The 21,018-nt window shown below is 35.8% G+C and overlaps 1 protein-coding gene across 1 annotated transcript in view; it reads left to right on the top strand.

The window, feature by feature from the left end:
* Nucleotides 1–21,018, top strand: part of PTPRN2 (protein tyrosine phosphatase receptor type N2) — a 674,672-nt gene that overhangs the window by 293,594 nt on the left and 360,060 nt on the right. Inside the window, exons 10-11 of the mRNA XM_059818647.1 lie at nucleotides 1,846–1,932; nucleotides 17,788–17,867. Coding sequence (XP_059674630.1) covers nucleotides 1,846–1,932; nucleotides 17,788–17,867 — 167 coding nt within the window. The remainder of the gene's footprint in view (nucleotides 1–1,845; nucleotides 1,933–17,787; nucleotides 17,868–21,018) is intronic.

Raw genomic sequence — 21,018 nt, 5'->3', positions numbered from 1 at the left:
GGGTTGAGCTTTTGCAAATGAGACTCCCTTGGTTAAAAAATGACACCAATGTACGCAGCAGACTTTGCCTCCACTGCTGCGTAAACTTGCTATTACAGTAAAAGCCCACTTGCTGACACCAATCATTTCCATAAAATTTAAGCCAACATCTTTGGGAGAAAAGATTTAATTAACACATAAGCCCCTGAGTCACTATGACAATCTGCTTTCATAGTGATGGGAATAATCACGTTTCTACCCACTGTCAGTCCTTGAAATACAGGGGGTTTATGAATAATCTATAGTACATTTTTTTCCTTACAGAAACAATCAGATTCTTTTGTTACTTTCACACAGGAACATTTCTGTCTCAGACATCTAGAAAAACTCTAAATTTATCTGGTGCCTTGAGGGGCTACCTCTGCTTGTGTGACAGGACGTCTCTCGAGCATTTTGGGTTAGTAGCATGAAGGGAGGCTGAGCAATTCCATCCTAACTGAGATCCACATGAGACATCCCATTATTTAAATAGAGGTGCCCTTAGGGCAGTGTATGCAGAACCCGGTGCAATAAATAAATAAATAAACAGTGCTCATTGCAGACAATAAATAAAATTGTGGCAATGATTACCGTGACATAAAATTAGATTCAAAAACTTTTACTGTGAAGCAGAAATAAAAACATAGGTACAGAGCTTTGAAAAAATCTTTTTTTCCCCTTAGTCCAGTTGAAAAGATCATGTCTAATAGTACATAGGTTTTTTGACACCTCCTTCTCCTACTTGTTATAAATCCTTGAAGGAAAAAATACAGAACCTTTTTTCCCTTGGGTTAGTCTCATCAAAGTTGTTTCTGATTTACCATGGTATAAGTTAGATAAGTATCAAGCTTGTAAGGTTTAATTTTATGATCTTTGGGGCTTTAACACTGTTGAGAATAATTGTACAATCCCAATTTAGACAGAGAATGCTGTATCTGTTGTTCTCCCTGAACATTGTAATATCATTTCTTTATCTTTTGACTTTCTTAATGCTTTTGTATTTGGTTCCACAGTACTGAACAACAACTAAACAAGGTATGATCTCTATATTAGGGACAGAATGTTCTTAATGCATCTTTAGAGTTGTAACAACTCTAATAACCTGAAATTTTTGCAAAAATAAATTTTGCATCTAGATAAGTGCTTTTTTAAATGATAGCAGTCCTCTTGTGTTAGGCTTGATTGCAACCTGTTTTCTAAATTAAAAAATGTAAATGTGCCATTGACAAAGGTTAAAAAGATTTAAAGCGGGTTCTGTCAGGAGTGCATGCATACACCAAGCTAAATCCTATGTATCTAATCAGTGTCCTCTGGACTCTGTGCCTTGCTCCATTGTTTACTTTCAAATCCGTAATAATTTTGTATCCTTACACTGGGCGAAGATTCATTTTAAAAACTAATGAATTTAAAAATATGCTTTTCCCTTGTCCATTTGATACCGAGCCTGCAATTTGACTTTCATTGTTTGTTTCCCTCCTCATCTCGTCAATCCTTTTCTCTCTTTCTGTCCTTTTACTTTATTACATTTTTTATTGAGGACTGAGATGAACTGGTTGCTGCATCATGGGCCCATTACACTTCCTAACAATTCCATTTACACCTTATTGTTTGTCTTATTGCTGGAAAATTCAGGTGATTCATCATGCCTGAAGAAGCACCTGATCCCAGTTCCCTTGATATCACGATCGCTATGTGACAGGAATACAGTTAGTGGTGGCTTTCAGACTCAAAGAGGCCAAGGTGATAACTCTTTTGGGACTTTTAGCCTCTCAAGTATTGATGAGTTCCATTTTTGTAATGCTCTGTTTTCTTGCTCCCTTTCAACAGCCCCCTGAGTGTGGAAAAGGGCTTGGAGTTAATAAAGGAAGTGGCAGATCTCCTGAAGCTGCAGATGAATGCCTTCGATGATGTCAAGTATGTACATGGAATTTGCCCCTTTTTATTTTATTGGATTTCTCATTATTTTTGAATAGTTTGTCTTACAAGGAAATATCTACTTTTTAATGCCAAAATTAATGAGTGTGTGCAAGAGGTAAAAAAGAAAGTTGCGATGATCTTTATAATGTCCCCTACACACAGGAAAAAATTCTTTTGAAAAAGTTATAAAGACTGGAATTTTCCTATGCTTCCGTAGGGAAAAGTAATCTCTTCAAAGTGCTGTAAAAATATCACCAACCTTATTTAACAGTTTCTAGGTAAGGAAAGTTTTGTGAAGGGTCATTATACCCAGTGTTGCTGAGGGGGTAAATGACATCAGAGATGGATAAGAACTCGGGTCCCTGGCTTTGAGTCTGGCACGTGGCACACTAGGTCATGCCACTTGGTCAGCTACTCATTTAACATGTCACAGGGAGTTCAGCTATGTTGAGCTACTGTTTTTCTTCATGATTTCTTCATGATTTTCTGATTCATACGGATGAACGCTCAGTGTCATAATCTCCTGAACTAGGAGGTTGTGATTTGCCATGTAGGGTAAAAATTTTTAGATCGGGGATTTTGGTAGGAACCTTTATTTCACAAAACTTAATTCTTTCTTTGTAAAACAGAAAATAAAAATAGTTTGATAGAAAAGTAAGGGGAAAGAAGGGTCAGCTGTGGGAGGGTTTTGACAGCTTGCTGGAAAGAAGTCACAACTTGATGCACAGAAAATAACTGATGTCTGGGTAGCATCCAGTCCCTGCCTATGTTTCAGAGGGTTTGGGGCTGCTTGTTTTGGCCCATGAATCAGGTTGCTGAAGTGCAGCATCTTTCTCAGCCTTACTTGTGCTGCCATCAGCTTTTGTTTAACCTTCAGTTCTAGTGAATGTAGTTCATCATTTAATACTGTGTTTTAAACCAGTCTGAAGATATTTCATCTGTAGTGGAAGTGATTATTATTATTCGGAAAAAAAAAATTCTACTCCTTCTATTACTATATATGTAGGGAGAAATAGACTGCTGGTGAGAAAATCTTTTTAGAAACCTGTCAAATACCAGGCATATTGGCTTTAGTTGTTTAGAAGGAAAATATTCCCATATTTTGTTTGCTAGAACAATTCTTTGTATTGCTGAATGTCTTTTTGCTTGTATTTTCTGAAATGCATTTTTTATGAAAACTGAGTTTTGAAATTACAAAAAATGACAATATAATGTGGTCTTCCTTGTCAAGAGAACTCGCAACCTTGACTTTGAATACTAGCAGATAAAGTCTGCTGCACATTTAAAGGGGTAATCCCATGGAACAATTTTTCTGCTGTTCTGCTTCATTAACTTCATTCATTTACAATACAAGAGCACTTTCACCTACCTTTCTAATTGTTAGCATAAAGCCTTTTGGTTATTTTTATCATTTGATAAATCATAACAACATTGCAATTGGCAGGCTGTAGATTCATTCTCTAATGAAAAATATCCCTCCAGTGATATAGCTAGCTATGAATAACCTTTTCTTTTTTTTTAATGTGCAACATTAGGGAAGCTGGTTATTTTGCATCTATTGATATGCAGTCATATGACTGTACCAAAAGTACCTGTATGGTCAATACTTAAAAAATGTGTTATGAATTATAGTAACTCCAAACAGGACTGAGCATTCTGTCTATCAACACAACATTTTTATCAGTCTTTGCCTTTTTAAAAGATCTATAAATCTGTGAAAGGTTATCCCAAATCTCAAGTTAGTGAAGAATTCATCCATAATTCATTTTCTTTATTCAAGCAAATGAGACGCTTTGACTCAGGTTAAACCCATGAAATGCCAAAGGAATGTGGAGCTGGCCAGTAGATAGAGCAGTAGTAGAAGCTTTAGAAAAAGTCCTCACCAAGCAAAGAATTAAAGCTTTTTGGATTTGTTCTTTTGTCATCACTGCACAACTATCAGTGGAAAACTATGAATTTGAAGGCTCTGGTTAGCTTCTGAGTGGCCTCATGGAGAGAGGTTTCAGGAAAAACTTGCTGTCATGGTTATTCCTAATCCACAGTTGACATATCAAAGTGTGAGAAGGAGGCCTCTCAGGAAACAGGTTTTTTACTTGGCCTAAGACATCATGGGTAATTTAGATAATTTTATTTCACTGGCAACTAAAAGTACTCTTTTTCTTAAGGATTCAGCTTTTTTAAAAATGGGGAAATTATGTAGAAAAAACTACCAGTAAGCCTGAGACCAAGGATTTATAAAAGGGGTGGCAATATGACATACTAGTCTACTTTGAACTCCAACCTGAGTATTAGCTTGGTGTAAAATTCTCATTTCTCTCTTTTCCCTCCAAGAATTCTCAAGGGTAAGAAAGTAACAGTGTAGGCCTGAATTTTTTAGACTATTGCAAAGATTTCAAAGTAAATACATGTTAATGAGAACCACAGGGTTAATTTCAGAGCATAGACAAAGCCATTGCATTCAATAGGAATAGTGTGAGAAGAACTGAGGAGAGAAGCTGAGTGGTGAGTTCTTTTAAAGTTCTTTAAATTCTCAATGAAGAGTTTCTTGTCTTTTTCTCTGCAAAACACAACTTTAAAGGGACTGCTTCACAAATACATTAATACCTTTAGTCAGTTTTGTCTGCAAATATCTTTCGTTCTTCCCTGTATTTTTAGTTTTTCTTCTGCTTTGGAGTTTGGTAAGTGAACAATTGCTTTTGCCATGGATTCCTACCGATTCCTGTGTTAGCTCTTGATTAGTTGATGCATGGTAGTAATCAGCTTATCTTATCTTCTCTCATTCACAATTCTGCCAACTAAAACCGATGGCCTGCAATTCACAGTATAGCCTCAGGCTTGGCTCCCAGAGCGTTCAGTCCACTTCTACAGTTGGTTTGTTGTCAGGTTTCTGTTGACATAAAATTTGCTCACCCTGTGAAGCAGATGAGTGGGAATAGATTTGGGGAATTCATAATTAGAAATATTTCAATGGTGAAGAAAAAATCCAACATGTTAGCTGTCAATTTTGGATACAGCCTGAATCTTTATGGAAGTAATAGTTATGCTTAATATGTTTTGTTAATGGTTATGTAGCTGTCAAATAAATTCCATTATTTCTTATTACATCATTAGAGACCATTAAAAGGATATTAGCATGCTGATGTAATTATGCAAGCAGACGTAAAATGACTATAGTTATGATTTTATAATCTAATTATGGGTGTCCAATGCCCCTAGTGATTGATTGTTGGACTGGTATCATGGATTGAAGTCAGATGGGTAGTAGTGTTAGGAGGGTTTGTGTTTATTTAAAAAAAATAGTTTTACCACTCTGCAATCTGCAATATTGGCCTTCTTCATGTAATTACAGTTCTGCACACATTATAGAGTAAACTTACAAACAGGAGAGATTATCAAGAAATGTCCAAATATAATAAAAATACTGAAATCTGTAAGCTAAACTGTGAGGGTAGTAGGATAGGACACTCAGAATCTATGGTCAAAGCCATTGAATTAGAACATACGTGACTTATTTGGTTTCTGATGAGAATATTAAGTATTTCTGAATTTTTATTTAATGTTCTCATACTTGGGGTATTTACTGAGAACATTGCTAAAGGGGGTTTTCAGCTCTAAGCTTAGCTGAATACCTTTGTATGGAAAGAAAACAGATTATTCTGATTTCATAGTATTTCAGACTGCATATCCTACCATTCTCAGCCTCCAGTTAGGAGTGAGATTTTCAGCTGAATATTGCATTCTCTGATGGATGCTGCAGTAATACTGATTTTTTTCTTTTCCTTCTTATTTCTCTCTTTAGCCTTATATGATTTTCCCTATTGCCATTGACTATCTCTTGCTCTAGGTGTCTCTTTTTTCCCCCATTTTCTTCTACTGCTTTGGCTTTCTCCGCCTGTTCATCTTAATGGGCATCTTAGTCATTTTTGTCTTCTAACATACCTAAACTCAGTACTCAAAGAACTGTCCTTTCAGGAGACATGGTAACTTGACCAATCAAGTGTACCCATTTCCATATCTAATTTTTGAGTGGAAAACCTGTAGCAGAGCACTTTATATTAATTCCATAAAATGACATTAATCTCTATCCGCTGCTGTTGTTTTGAAATGTAACAATAATTGCCTATATAAGCATATAATATATCTATATAATGTTGTGGATGAACACAATACTTATGCTAAATTTCAAATGCCAATATAAATAGATTTTTCAAGTTGAAAAAGCTGATTCTGATTATCTAATATAATGTCCTGGATTGCAAAGCCATAAAACTTAGCCAATATTCCCTTATCATGTACGGTTTGTTGCATCTATATTGCACATCTAAAGCTAAGTTGAAAGACCAAATCACTGATCTTTCAGAGACTAAAGCTCTAACTCCCAGACCTTGGTTTGTTGTTCATCTTTCACTTGACCGCTCTTCCTACCCACACTGAAACTAGAGGTGAATTCAGTGTTTTACTTGAGTAGTTAATTACAAGAAAAATGAAAATTCAGGTTAACTGAAGGTATGTATAGAAACTGTATGGAGGTTTCAGCTGAAAAATACTTTTCAAAATTTGTAGCAGCCACAGCAGTGTGGTTTGACATTTTGAAAATAAAATACTAAAATTTTTAAATTCAAAGTAATGACTAGTTTCAAAATTTAACTAAGTTTGGCTTATAAGGAAAATGCTATTATTTTGGTGATAAGAATAAACAAAAAATTTATTTTGGACAGAACTCAAGACATTATTTTCATATTTATTCTTTTTCGTTCAGCTGACCAAAAATATCAATTTTTCAATAACTACTAATTATGATATAGTTTTGAAATATTTGATCATATCTATGTATTTTTCTACAGCCTTTTGTCGTATTCCATATGCAGGCAATAAAATGCTCAGTTAATGAGCAGCCCTTCAATGTTTTATTTTAATCTCATTGTTCAATGTCTGGTTTCAGGGTTTATTTATTGCACATTTTTCAAATCCTGCTTTGAGGTCAGAAAACCCATTTCCTCTTGTTTTGGTTTGGTTTTTCTTGTGGTGCTCTTCACTACACTGTCAAAATGCTTGACAAACATGAATTGATGTACTTAACTCACATGAGAGATGAGGTATTATTAGGACCATACAGAGCTGGAGTTATGCATGAAGACATTAATGTGAAAGCATTTGCAAATATGAGGTGTCCAGTCTGATGTCTCGGAGTATAGCTTATTCAGCCTCTTCTGTACAGAACTTCACTTACTGAGACAGAGAACCCATTGGCTTCAGTTAGCATTCTGAGTGTTCAGCAGTCCCAGAAGTCAGCTCTCAGTTTAGACAGTGCTACTTGGTCTGTAAAAAATGTTGCCTGAAATAACTTGGCTTCAAATGAGCTGAGTCTGAACCTGAACCTCAGGCAGAACTGGATGGTACCAGCAGAATTTAAAGGAATGGTAGGACCTTTACATCTTTATAGTTTCATCCCTTATTTGCAACATACTTCATGAAGTCTGATAAAAATGAAGTTGAGGCCCCTGAAAATATTGGTCTTCTCTACTACTTGACGACCATTCATCCTTGGATGTCAGGGATCCTATTGAAAAAACACTTGAAAAGAAAGACTGCATATCTAGATATGAAGAAACTCCAGATGGATTTTTCCTGTTATACTGCAGTATGTCCTTAGTGTCAATGATGGATTTTACATATTTTTATGTAAACAGTGATCTAACAAAAGCTTGAATTTGGAAGGCTTATCATGAGGACAGCTACAAGCACATTCTTGCCATACTTCAAATCTCTAATTTCAAGTAGTAGGGTTAGAGAGACCTTCCACCTCCTTTTCAAAGAAAAGGCCTTACACAACCAAACAATACCTATCATTATCCTTGTTCTTAGGAAGGATTGAAACAGTTGTCCTGGAATAAATACAATTTGAAAAGCCAGCCAACCATCCCAGTGAAAAGAACTTGAACCGAGGAAGATGTCTGAAAATCAAACCAAATAGTGAAAGTTTGGAGAAGCTTCAAATGTTTTCAAATTGGAAGTGTTGGACAGGCAGACTAATGAGTGGAGCTCCCAGCCTCACCTATTATGAACATGTGCATTGGCGGTAGTGTCCTAATCATGCTATATAGGTTTTGTTCATTGTTTGTCATGTTATTTTTCTAACACCTGAAAAACTCAATCAGCCAGTAATCATATCCAGTCATCCAGAACCTAAACACTGGAACAGTACTTGGTATTTTCACTTCATCATGCTGATGGATTATGACATGTGGTATATGTATGCTCTAAATGTGAACATCTCAGGAAATTATTGGTAGCTTGAGAGGCAGGATAGTGTGAGGGAGGATTACTTAACCACTGAGCGGTAGTGAGACAGGTAGCAATGTGACTTGTTAGGTTTGTATCTGCAAACTTCCCTCTGCTGTACAGATTCTCCATGATTCCTTTCTCCTTGATTCAGTGTGATTAATATTTTCTTGTGTTGTATGTTGAACACCTGTGGATTAATATTCTTGCAAAACTTTTTCTAGATTGGCAGATTCTGGATTCTCCCATCTATGCCATTTAGATTTACGGAGAGGAATGTTCTAATATCCTGCTTACAAAAAAACATATAGTCCATCCTGCTCTCCTTAAGGCGCTGTAGTATAAACTCAAAATAGATTGAATTTTTATTTCCATTCCATTTATTGTCAGAAATTAAGCAACATTTTTCTTTCAATTCGAACTGTGCTATGCTTGGTCTCAATAAAAAAATATACCTTTCAAAAACGTTGAGCAATAATTGTCATGTGTTCTTTGATTTTAAAGAGCAAACCAACAGACTAAGGATATTTGGCATAATCTTCCTTAAAATATTATAAAAGCATAACTCAGAAATAATGGAATCACTTTTATTCAAACTTGACTTCTTCCACAGATTTAATGAATCTGGAAAGCAAATTGTCTGAAAAATGTATGGCTGTAACTCATTGCATGCAGGCTTTTATAAGAAATTACATTGTGTTTTCTGGTACATATTGTCTTATTTGACAACTAATTTATAATGTAAAGATACATCAGTTTTTAAAGGAATGAGGATAAGGAAACAAAAATAAGGTGGAAGTTTCAACTATGCATTCTTTTACTTAAAAATGAGTGATTTCCAACCTCAGCATTACATTAGTCTTCTGGCTTTTTCCCCTGAGGTACAATATATTTTGTGTGCTTCTCTTTAATAAATGTGCATATAACCAAGATCATTTTGCCTTCTCTACTGTAACTTTCCTGCTAGAAAAATATAAAAATACATTAAAATAACAAAGAAGGATTTTGGCCTGCAGCATTTTATGAATTCTAGGTGACAAAACAGAAAGACCATAAAAATCTAGGGAGACTTTTATAAATAAAAATGTACAAAGTTTGGCTTTCCATTACAAAATTTCATCTCATTAAATCAGAGGATTTGCACCTTCGTAATCAAAAGCAGAATGAAATCTGGTGTTATAGATACATTTCCATGTACTTATAGGTCCCTACTCAAGAGAAGGTTTTTACAGGTAAGTGAGCTTCTTAAGTTTTGTCTATCTTTTTTTAACTTCTTATTTCTCTACTACTCATCCCTCTGTGTGACTGAGAATGCCATTGTATTCCTTTTTTAATAAAATTAAAGTTCATAACATTATAGGGCAGGCAGGATATAGTCCTTTGTTTCAAGAAAGTCACAGAATATGTGCCATTGTGTTTAGTTTATATAACATTTCTCATATTATTAACAGGTAATCATTTCCATTCTACAGATGGGTAAATTGAAACTCAAGACAGTTTGCTTAATTTTCCGTAAGATTGTGCAGAACTTGGTGACAGATATGAGAATAGGAACAGAGAACTGTGATTCTCACTCTTGAGCTAAAGCTTGGTCCACAAATAGAAAAACTAATTTTAGAAGTGGAATCAGATTATCATGTAGAGATTTGCTTAAAGTCCCTTATAAGAAATATACAAAATTAATCTTATGTCTGTGTGTTTCTTGATCCTCCTGCCCTTGGCTACCTGATTCTCCTATGTACACAAACACACTTTTTTTCTGTCTCTTTGTCACCTGGATGGATGGGTGGGTGGATTGCATGAATATTACAGACTTGCTGAGCCAGCTGAAAAAGATAAATAATTCTGCTGCACATTTTTTTACACCCTAACCAGTAAATATTGCATATCCAGGCCTATGAGCTGCACCACAACATGCCTGTGGAAGGGTTTGTATTCCTTAGGAGCCATAAAGGCAGTCGGAGCAAATACAGTTTTGTAGGTGCGACCGAAAAAGCCCAATAAATTCCACTTGCACTGCCTCCTTTGCAAAGCAAATGTCTCTGCCTCAGAGCTGGCAGGGGAAGCTCAAGAAAAATCTCCTAGTTGGTCTCAGAGCTAAAGCAGAAGCCAACAGGTTCTTAAGAGGGCAAGCAGGAGGGCTGTGGTTGCAGCACTCAGAGTCTTGTAGCTTTTTGAATTGAGGCTGTAGCAAAGTTTGGTTTTATTGGTGATTGGTTGTGCTGCCTAATCCTCATCAACAAAATTTGTGTCCTATCTGGCTCCTATCAAAGCTGTGAGCATGCTGAACATTCATGTCTGCAAGTCCTAACACGTGAGTCATGTTTTTCATTAATTATTAAAAGTCGCTTGTGCAAACTGAGCATAAGGTAACGATCATCCCAGTAGACAAATTTTACACATGATTTCAACAGACTCCATTAACTACACAGGTGTGCAGAGGGTAGGTAGATCTGAAGTCAGTAAAATGCATTGAATCCTTACTGGCTAAAAATTAAAACTGTCTGCTGTTTGTGTAGCAGGCAGACTACTAAAAGGTATAAAGAAAAAGAATGGAAATGTAAATAGAATACAATAATTATTTTTTTACATGGCATAACTTTTTTATTCTTTAGCTTAATCTTTGGGCAATGAAAGAAAAATCACTGTACATTTGAGCAGCATTTTAAGACCATTTTCCCACTCTCTCAGGGTCCAAACACTTTTGCTGTAAAAAAATTATAGCACTTGTATGGTTTGTTCTTTCAAATACTGTAATTAAGAACCTTATTTGCATGGCTTGCAAAGCTGGCAACTTTCATGTGCTCAGCGTGGTGAAAATGTCAAGTTTCATGGCTTGTGACAGATTAATAGAAAAATTATTTTAAAACTCTGCAAATTATTCATAGATATTGAGTAATCATCAGAAGTTGCATTTTGTGAAGAATAAAAATAGGACTGAGTGTAGCATCAATCTCTGCATTGAGTGTTGTCTGTTTTTTAAATCATTTAAATTGTAGGCTTAGCAAAATAATTTTCACCTGAGATGAAACGAGTTATAAAAATCTTTAAAATATTCTTTCATCGTCTTTTGCACTGTAAATTAGTATCAGTGTATTAAGCACAATTTTGATGCATATAGAATAAATGATTAATATAAAATTAATGATTTATGCAAAATAGGTAAAAGTCAATCATTTAGTATTGGTTGGTATCAGAGACCCACTAAACATGGACTGCTGTTGTTGGAAAGCATCACTTTCTGGACCAGTCATCCCTTTTCTGTGACTTTACTCTTGAAATTATTATAATGACAGGAGTGTGTCAGTCAGAATACATTTCATTATTTGGACACCTTGTAGTGCCCTCTTCTCTCCCCCTGAAATGATGCTCCATGAAGTCACTCCACAGCACTGATCATTTCAGGAGGAGAGAAGAGGACAGTACAAGGTGTCCAAATAATTACCTGATTTATGAAGGCTGTAGATGAAGCTTGCAGAGGTATGTCTGAGCTGCAACCATCAAATCCAGACCGAAGTTTTGTTTCCATGTAGTTACATTTGCAAGATGTGATTGTTCTGTCTATCTGTCTAATCTTTGTGGTCTATGTTACACCTCACCCAGCTGCATGGTGTAAACCACTCTAATGAAATGCAAGTGGTGATAGAAAATCAACCACTAACTTGTAAGCACTGCAGTTAATGTCTTTCCTTTAGCAGGGATTTTGCTTTTTCATCTTTAATACTTGGTCATTGTCAGACATAAGGTGTGATGTTGGTACAACAAATCTTTAACTTTCTCTATGCTAGCTGTATGTTTAGTACAGGACCACATTTCTGTAGACAGTGTTGCAAACAAACAGTTCATGTTTCATGTATATAAAGGCTATCAATATGAATAGATAATATATTTTCAGCTGTATTGTGGCATGTTGTGGAACACTGCGTGTCATTCTGCAGTCTAAGGACCATGTTAAGAGTTTCCAGAGAAAGGCTCAAGAAGCTCAATTTGCTAAAACAGAAAAAGATTTTTTTAATTGATCACTGGCTGCAAGTAAATACATGTCAAATGTGAGGATACATACAGCTGTACATTGACATTTGTTCAGTTCAGGTGCAAAATGAAGTAAACCTTTGAACAGTAAAGATATTAACGAGTGAAAGATGTGTGCCTTTATAGTATTAAGTCTGCGTGATGATCAATATTCTTTACTCAACAGTTCAGGGAAGTTATTTTGTAGTAGGTCAGCACAATACATCCTTCACAGATTTCCTGAATCTTTGAAGTTTAGTCAGGTACCGCTTATGTAATACAGAGTATGACGCAAACGCTTCACAAAATACATTTTGGTCAACATTTCTGGTCAAAAATGTTGGTGAAACCTGAGTCCAGTGGTCAACGGGTTTACAGCTGGTCTGAGTAGCAGAAGGAGAACAAAATAACCAGTGTACACTTCTTAGTCCATTTATGTATTATATGACAATGACCAGCTGCAATTTTCTGCCTTTGCTTTGCTCTGTAAATCATGTCATATAAACATACTGTACTACAAAAATGCCTCTTTTAATCATGTGCTTTTCCCCATTAATTTGATTTAAGTATACCTATATATATAATATATAACACATTTACAGCAGTATAAGCATTTTCAATTTTCCAAAATTGAGAAGGTGAAAAGGAGGTTTCAGTGCAATATAAACAATGGACATAAGCTTCAAATTCCCAAACACAGTAAGCACAGAAATGTGTACACATTGCAAGTCATTAGTTCAAGCCCACCAAACATTTCCTGAGACAATTACCTTCCCTGCTATAAAATTTACTTTGCACAAGCCTCTGGAGCATTACTAATTGCTTTTCTTTACCTCCAGAGATTAAAAGATTTTGAAATGAACATATAGACAAGTAGTGACTCAAATTTCAAATCTAAGCTTTGTTAAGGCAAGCTCTGTTTTACAAAATAGGGTCGTTAAGAGAATGTTTAATGTTGGAAATATCCAATTCTAATCTCCTCATCTTCCTCCAATCTTGAGAAATTGCGCTCTGCCTGTATTTTTTTAAAAATGCGGTGCATCCTCAACTCATTTCCATCTGGCGTCAGCTCTATGTCTCATCTTCAAGAATACACATAACCATGTTGGCACTTGTTTCTCAAATCCTTTTCCACTAGGGGGTATGATAGACTGTGACTGTATTTCACAATAAACCTTCTGTATGATAGTGTAATACTAAAGTATACACACATGAGGGAGAAGAACAGGCATGCAAAGCTTCGTCCATAATTTATGGAGATTTAAACCCTGTCATTCATAAATATAATTATAACCTACGGCTTGAAAGTGATATGGACCTTGCCATATTGATCATGCTCCAGCTCTGTTTATTCAGATCATTCATTTGTTGACAAGCAAAATATAATAAGAACGTTGTTAGTCAGTAAAACAATTAATGAAAGGAAATACTTCTATTTTACACAAAGAATACTGTTTGTTTCTGTGCATGTTGTGCACCCTCCCACCTTCAGAAGGGAAATATAAACCCAAGGGGAGTGGATATTATTAAATCAGCAATCAACCTTCAAGTCATTTTTGTAAAAACACTGTAATTATTTCATCTCCAGTAAACAGAATATAAGACAACAGCACATAAGGGTGACAATTTGCAATATGCTTTGAATGTCTTTGTTAAAAAAAACCCTATTATGGCTGAAGGCAACATTATTGAAATTAAAAAAAAGCAGACATTGTGACAGCCAACAGAGGGGGTAATTAGTCAGTAAATTTCAAGTAATAAATTTAGCAGGTCATTGCAACAGACATTACATTTTGCGTGGGGAGAAGTCACTGTTTATTAGCCTTGAAGCCAGACCTGCTTACCTTTATTCAAAAACACATCATAACAAAGTATTAGAAAAAAATGCTAAGTGCGATTATAATCGAATAGTGCAGATGCCTTCTAAAACTCACAATCTTCTCTTATTTGGGTGGGTTTGGTTCACTTATGGCAGAAGAGTCAACTACAAATGTACATAGGTGTAATTGTGGTAGCATACAGCCTTGGGGGAAAAAACAGACAAAAAATCTGATGTAAAATACTGTCTTTCTAGATTAAAAGTGCTACTACTGAACGTTTTTAATCTCAGTTTCAGCAGGTGCACATCTTCGATGTAGTTTACGTTTCAGCCTGGGCATTGTGGTTTACATTTCTGACTGCTTTCACCTACACAGCTGGCTGAGTGCTGGCGTGATGTAACCTGCCAGCCGGGAGGGATGCCTCTGCTAACCGGCAGCACCCTCCCTCATCTGCCAGAATGGTTTGTAATTCATCAGCTCATAAACAATCGTGTGCACGGCAGTCAGCCTCCGTATTTAGAGTGATGTAAAGACAATTGCCGTTAATATTAGCCTAGGCTTCAGAGGGTTTGACAGACGCATGAAAAAGCAGTCTCATCTATCTAATTTAAAGTTCCTGGTTAGGAAGTATCAGGGGGGCATTTTATACATCTTAGAACCTTTTCTCAGGCTGGTTGCCCCCTTGTTAAAAAGTCTTTTAAAAAATATTTTGCAGTCAAATAATTACTGGTTTTGTTTAAGTGTTCTCCTTCAACACATAATGAACAGCGAGGAATTCCCCAAAGGGCATCTATTGTTATTGAAATGTTTATTTATTGAGTGCTTTTGCCAGAAGCCCCCCATGAGAAAAATCTCATTTTATGAGCTCCTGAAGCAGTCAGTTCCCAAAACATAGAGCAGAAATGCAATTTTGACCAAGTAATCTCAAGGTCTTTTGTTTGCTTTTAAATAAACAGTAGAATACTAATGTGCAAAAAGTTGTGACAAGAGCTGCTTTATTTTCTTTTTTTTTTTTTATTCCTAGTGAAGCTGTGCTTATGTGGTGCTCAGGTGATTCCCTACATCCAAGCATTCAGTTGCTACGCTAGAGAAAAACAATATCCCACATAGCAATATATGAGTGGGTATTTTAAATGATTCTGAGATTTCTTCTTTCCTGCAAAAGAACCGTATTAACCCAATATCATCCCACTTGCAAAAGGCATTTTTTTCCCACCCTGTTTTTTCCTCTTTATTTCCCTACATTTTCTTGTCAGCGGCAAGGAGCAATGGCAGCGCTTGTGGCAATGCATACATGAGCACGACTGGGATCCTCTCGTGTTCCTGGATTATCCAGGTGGAGTCACTAGAGAATAGTGCGATGGACCCTGTCAGGCTTCACTCCTCTAAAATCCCTGCCTCGCACTGCCTGGGCTGGATCACTGAAATGATCCAGTTTTAATCTGTATGATTTTAATGATGCCATGAAGTGCAGAGCTGCCGTGAGTGGGGCAGAAGGACAACTGAGGGGGGAGTGAGCTCTGGGCCCAAGACAGAAGCAAAAAACTCAGGCAAGGGAAGGAGGGGAGGAAACTTTTTATGTCTTTGCTGTTGAAGCCGAAGTGTAACTACACTGTGCTTGAAAGTTTGCGTTGGTTCCAGGTTCTCAGCTATAATGGACTATGCAGTGTAGATTTGGGGGGAATATCTAAAGTTAATTTTTTTCACCCTATCTTTGTCATGGGATAGCTATATACTGGGTTGGTGCCTGCTTTTATTTAAAGCAGACTGCTGATTGCACTGTAAGTATCTGAGCAGCCAGGGAGGAATCATCATTTCCCTTCAGCTGGCAATGCAGAAAGAAGAACAGTGCAAGATTAGTTATATTCAGTGTATGGTATCATGAAACTCCCAGGTCCCTTGTACAGTTGGTTATCTCAGCATTAGTGACAGAATCAGGAATAGCCTGAATTTTTGTAAAGCGGTTATCTCAAATAAACTATATTTTGCAAGTGTTGAGTATTATAACCTAAAATATTATTTAAATGATGCTAATAAATGCTTTATAATTACCTAACATTATTAAAATACATTTCTTGTACATTAATGACTTGGCATCTGGAGTGCCCTTTAGCAATAAAATCTGTTTTCTTTTTCTCCTCCCCCTCCCCAAAGAGCATTTAGAGAAAAATGATTGATTAATGACAGTTCCTATTAACTCCAGAATAAAATGCACACAGTGCATGCTTTGCTAGTAAAAGATTGAAAGGATGCTTCTTAATCTTACTCTGATTCCTTTTGTGACCTCGAAGCAAAGTGTTATGGTTAATGTTTTTTTTCTTCCTGAAATGGAAAAAGTTTAAAGGTATTTCTGTCTAGGATATATGTGATGCAGTTAAGCACACTTCATTAAGTGCTCTCTGTTGTACGAATGCAAAATATTAACATGTTTGTAAAAGAATAATTTAATACTTCATTTCAAATCCTGCAACAAAAATATTTTTCAGGTTATGTATTTTATGCAGCAATTTTTCAGACTTCATTCTCACATAAGCCACAGCTATGGGAGGTCAAAGCATGCTGCAAGTATGGTTCCAGCCAATGTATTTCACCATTTAAGCAGGGTTGTTATTCATAGTATAAATGTAATTCTTCTCACTGGTTGTAGGAATAATAAAAACTTAGGAAATCACATACTACATAAGTATGTAAGTTAACTTTAATAGTGCCAATTTTCATCTTTGTTGAGCCCTTGAGCTCTTCTCTTCTGTAAATTATTACATTACAGTTTCTACAGTCTCTTGTTACCTGGAAATTTTCTTCAAAAATACATTTACTATATTTGTGTGTGTGTATTTTTCTTAAGTTTTTTATAGATATGTACTTTAGTATATATAATTTTTAGGATATCAGAACTGAAGTTTCTTTATTCCTTTCGTCAGATGTGTATGTAAGTTGGATGTTACTGGGATGGGTGGAGAATGAATGCAACATCACATATACAGATTTATTTTTCTTTAAAAATGCACAATGAAAAATTTTTGTGAAACCCTGAATACTTTACTCTGCCATTCTTCATCTGTCTAATAAGTACCTTCCTGTGTAAATGCCTCATAGATTTTAATACCATAAAGGACCATCAGACTACACCCAAAAAGGTCACCACAGAGTCAATCTTTTCCCTTCATAAGTTATGCAAAGAGGTGACTACCTCTGTTGTTAAAACATAAATACTTTGTGGTATCTTTCTGGTCAAAATCAGCCATTGGATCAGATATGTCCAAAATCTTTTCCCCACACATGTTCTTGCAGAATATGATCGAGATAAATATTCTCAGTTTCTTTATTGTTCCTCTGATTTACAGTCATGACAATAGGACTAAGCTTGTATTGATGTTAGGCATATAAAATTTGAAACTACGTGTAATCTTCTTTGGATGCTGATTTCCAGTGATGGTTTATGCTGTACTTGGGAGAATAACAATTTCAGTGCCTCGGTTTTGCCATTTTCATAATAGGAATAGTATTTACAGGAGTGTTCTGAAGTTTAGTTAATGTCATTGAAATTCTTTCAGATAGGCACAAGATACACACAAGAAACCACAAGAGGTATAAAAATGTATGCAAATGTAGCTAATGAAGCAAAAGGAAGAGGGCTAAATGGTGTCTTAATAGTTTCTCCTAAAAACCTATTTTGATAAGCAATATTATGCCATGTCTCTTGATTATGAATCTTATGTTTTTTAATATTCTCTTCCAGTGTGCTGGGACCAGCTGTGACCTTCAGAGTGCACTCAAACCTCCAAAACATTTCAACTGCAGATGTTGCCGAAGCAGCAGGTAAGAGTCCTTGTCCTCCATTCCCAAACTGTGACCTCCCAAGCGTCCATTTAGCGGGCAGTAGCACTACAAACAGCACAGAGGCATCCCATTCTCCCAGGAAGATTGACATATGAAGAGGGAGACAGTCGAGAGGTGAGTGGCACATATGAGAAATTGAAGTGTAACACCTCTGAGTCAATTAAAACTGCCTCAGACTTCCTTGTTTGTCAAGGAAATGGATTAAATAGAGACGTAGTCAAGGCACAGCATGGTGGAAAAACTCTTCAGTGTTGTCATGAACTCATAAAAACAGATTGGTTATTTGTAAATGAGGATGTAATAGCTTCACTTTTCTGATACTTTTTTTCAGGGAATAAAAACATTATTACATGTTAGCCTTAATTTCTGGATCAAAAGAGGGTAGAAATATACCTTTGTTGGTGTGCTGTGTAGGCAATTTCAATGACAAGTTAATCTTGGGAATAAACATTGTATTTCTGGAGCTGAACTGCTTCTGAATAAGTACCACTGTTCCAAGAACTCCTGTTGGCATCTTGTCATCTTGGTTACTAACTGTATTATGGAGTAGTTGACTGCAAGAAATCATTTCTGCAAAGTAACTGAATTGATAACTGATTTGCTTCCAAATTACCCAGTTGATAGGTTTTAAAAATTCTGAATTAACAAGTTGCAATTTTGCTTGAAAATAGAAACAAGAGTTCATTTAGATAAACATCGGGATCCCAAAACTGACCACTAATTTCTCCTTTTGCTTCACCATGGAAGAATTTAGCTATAGAAGGAACTGGGCTAGTTCTCATGCCGGAACTTTTCTTTGTAGGACCCATTGGAGGATTTACCTCAAAGTGTCTGTAAAAGAGATTATAAACAACAGTCAAATGAACACTTAGCAGTCACCAACACTGTGTTGTATCTGCTCTGAGTTTTAAGGAGCTTAAGAACAAAGAAGGTTAAGCACTATCAGTGGTGCAAAATCTTTCACTTTAAGCTTTCTTGTTAACTGGTGATTAGAGAGTAGCAAATGGGATAGAATTTTTCTTAAAAGGGTTTAACATACCAAAAAGCCATAGATGTGTACTGTCAAAATTAGTAAAGTACAATAAAGTAATTATTGAATTATGGGACACTTGAATGGGTATGATTCACCTTGGAAAAACTAATATGGTTTTATAGCAATGTCCTGCCTTGTAAACCTGTTGAATCTCTCTGAAGGAATCAACAAACATGATGCAGCTGGTAGACCCTGCCTGGGTTGCCAAAGACTTTTGACAAGGTCTTTCACTAGAAGTTTCTAAGGAAACTAATTGTTTCTTAGAATGTGGAATATGGAACAGGAAAATGGTGGATCAGTAATCGGTTAAAAGGCAAGAAACAAGTTAGGAATAAATTATTCGTTTTCTCAAAGGCTAAAGATAGCAGAAAAGTGAAAAGATCTCTGCTGGGACTGTGGCATTCAACATACTTACAAACAAGCTGGAAAAGAGGGTGAGCAGTGTGATGAGAAAGCCTGTTAATAGTACTAAATTATTCACAGCATTAAAGGTGAAAGTTGGTTGTAGAAACGTATAAAAACCTTACCAGACTGAGTGACTGGACTCAAAATGGTAGATGAAATTCATTGTGAATTAGTGTAAAAAAAATTCATATGGAGAAAAAAATAGCTTTACATATGATGTTATAGGTCTAAATAGACCATTACTGGTCTGGAGTAAGAATTTAGTGTACTAATAGGTAATTTAATGAAAATAAAAATTCAGTCTCTATTATCAGTTGAACAAGGAAAGTGTTTTTAAGAATTATTTGGAAAGGAATAGAAAAGAGAACAATATCATTTGTTCTTGCATAAATCTGTTCTTTGTCTGTATTTAAATACGACATGCAGTTCTGATTCTCATACATCAGAGAGGTTTGAAACTCCAGTTGAAATGGAAAGATTTAGAGAAAGGCATAAGGCATGACTGTAAGTATGGAATATCTTCCATATAACAAATAGTGAAATAAGGCAGGAATCTTTATTTTGGAAAAAAAGATGAGTATGGTATGAGAAAGGTCTGTCAAGTCCAGAGTGGCACAGCGAATGTGGATGGGATTGTGCAGTGGCTCTAACAATGCAAGAACAGATGAAACTGGCAGAAGGCAAGTTCAAAATAAATCAGAATGCAGTATGTAGCTACACCTGTTGTGGATAATGAAGCTTACATGTGTTCAAAATTTTACAAGTTCATGGAATAGACATCTGCTGAAATTTAGCAAATCCATAGAAACCTTGTCAAGTTCAGGAGGTTCCTGATGTGCCTTGGCCTGTTCCTAGCAAGGTGCTCTGAAATGTATAAATGTTGTGACTAGTTTATTTCAGCGAAACTAAGAAGTAACTTTAGGGTTGTTTTTTTTCTTACTCCTGGGATCAAATTAACTGTTTTCAACTTCCTTAACTCAAATATTGCTGACAAAGTAGGGAGGATCTGGGGACAAAAATGTCACCCCAGTTCTACAAATTCACTAGCTTAAATTAATTAAATTAGTATTTTAATTTTATCTACTCTATATATTCATATCCCACACATTTCCTATCTTCTGTTTGTTTAGTACATTTAAATTTTCAGGTTTTGATGGCTGCAGAAAGAGGTTTGCAGGAGTCTTACATCACCTCCTCTCAGTATGTCACTATGGCCATAATACTATTATAACTAAACCTTGTGTTTGCCTTTTACAAAAAAAGGCTTACAATTCTATCCAGCTGTCAAACATTTTAAATTTAAAAAGTGTCACATTTTTCTTTTCTAACCAATAAATAACATTGCAGTAGCTTGTCAACGTACTCGCTAATCAGTTCATTTATTTTAAGCAAACTTCTTACTTGCAGATCTCCAAAGCCAAAAATAAATTCAGTTAAAAGATCAACAGCAGTATATACTTACATAAGAAGTTTTTTCAGGCTTTAGTCGTAATTAGAAATTTTAAAAGCCAACAGTGTCTTGAAGAAAAGCATTCCAAAAACTTAATTTACCAAAGGAAACCAAAGCAGAGTAAATCAATGCATACTTCCAGGGTAGGCACAGGTAAATGTGTTACTCCATGGTGTACTGCTATTAGGTAACTTGACATCCATCCAGAAACTCTGAAAGCAGATCTTGTTTACAGAAAATGA

This window comes from Gavia stellata, chromosome 6 (genome assembly GCF_030936135.1).
Source record: "Gavia stellata isolate bGavSte3 chromosome 6, bGavSte3.hap2, whole genome shotgun sequence".
Classification (NCBI taxonomy): domain Eukaryota; kingdom Metazoa; phylum Chordata; class Aves; order Gaviiformes; family Gaviidae; genus Gavia; species Gavia stellata.
Note: the sequence above shows the minus strand (reverse complement) of the source record. Positions and strands in the feature narration are given on the sequence as shown.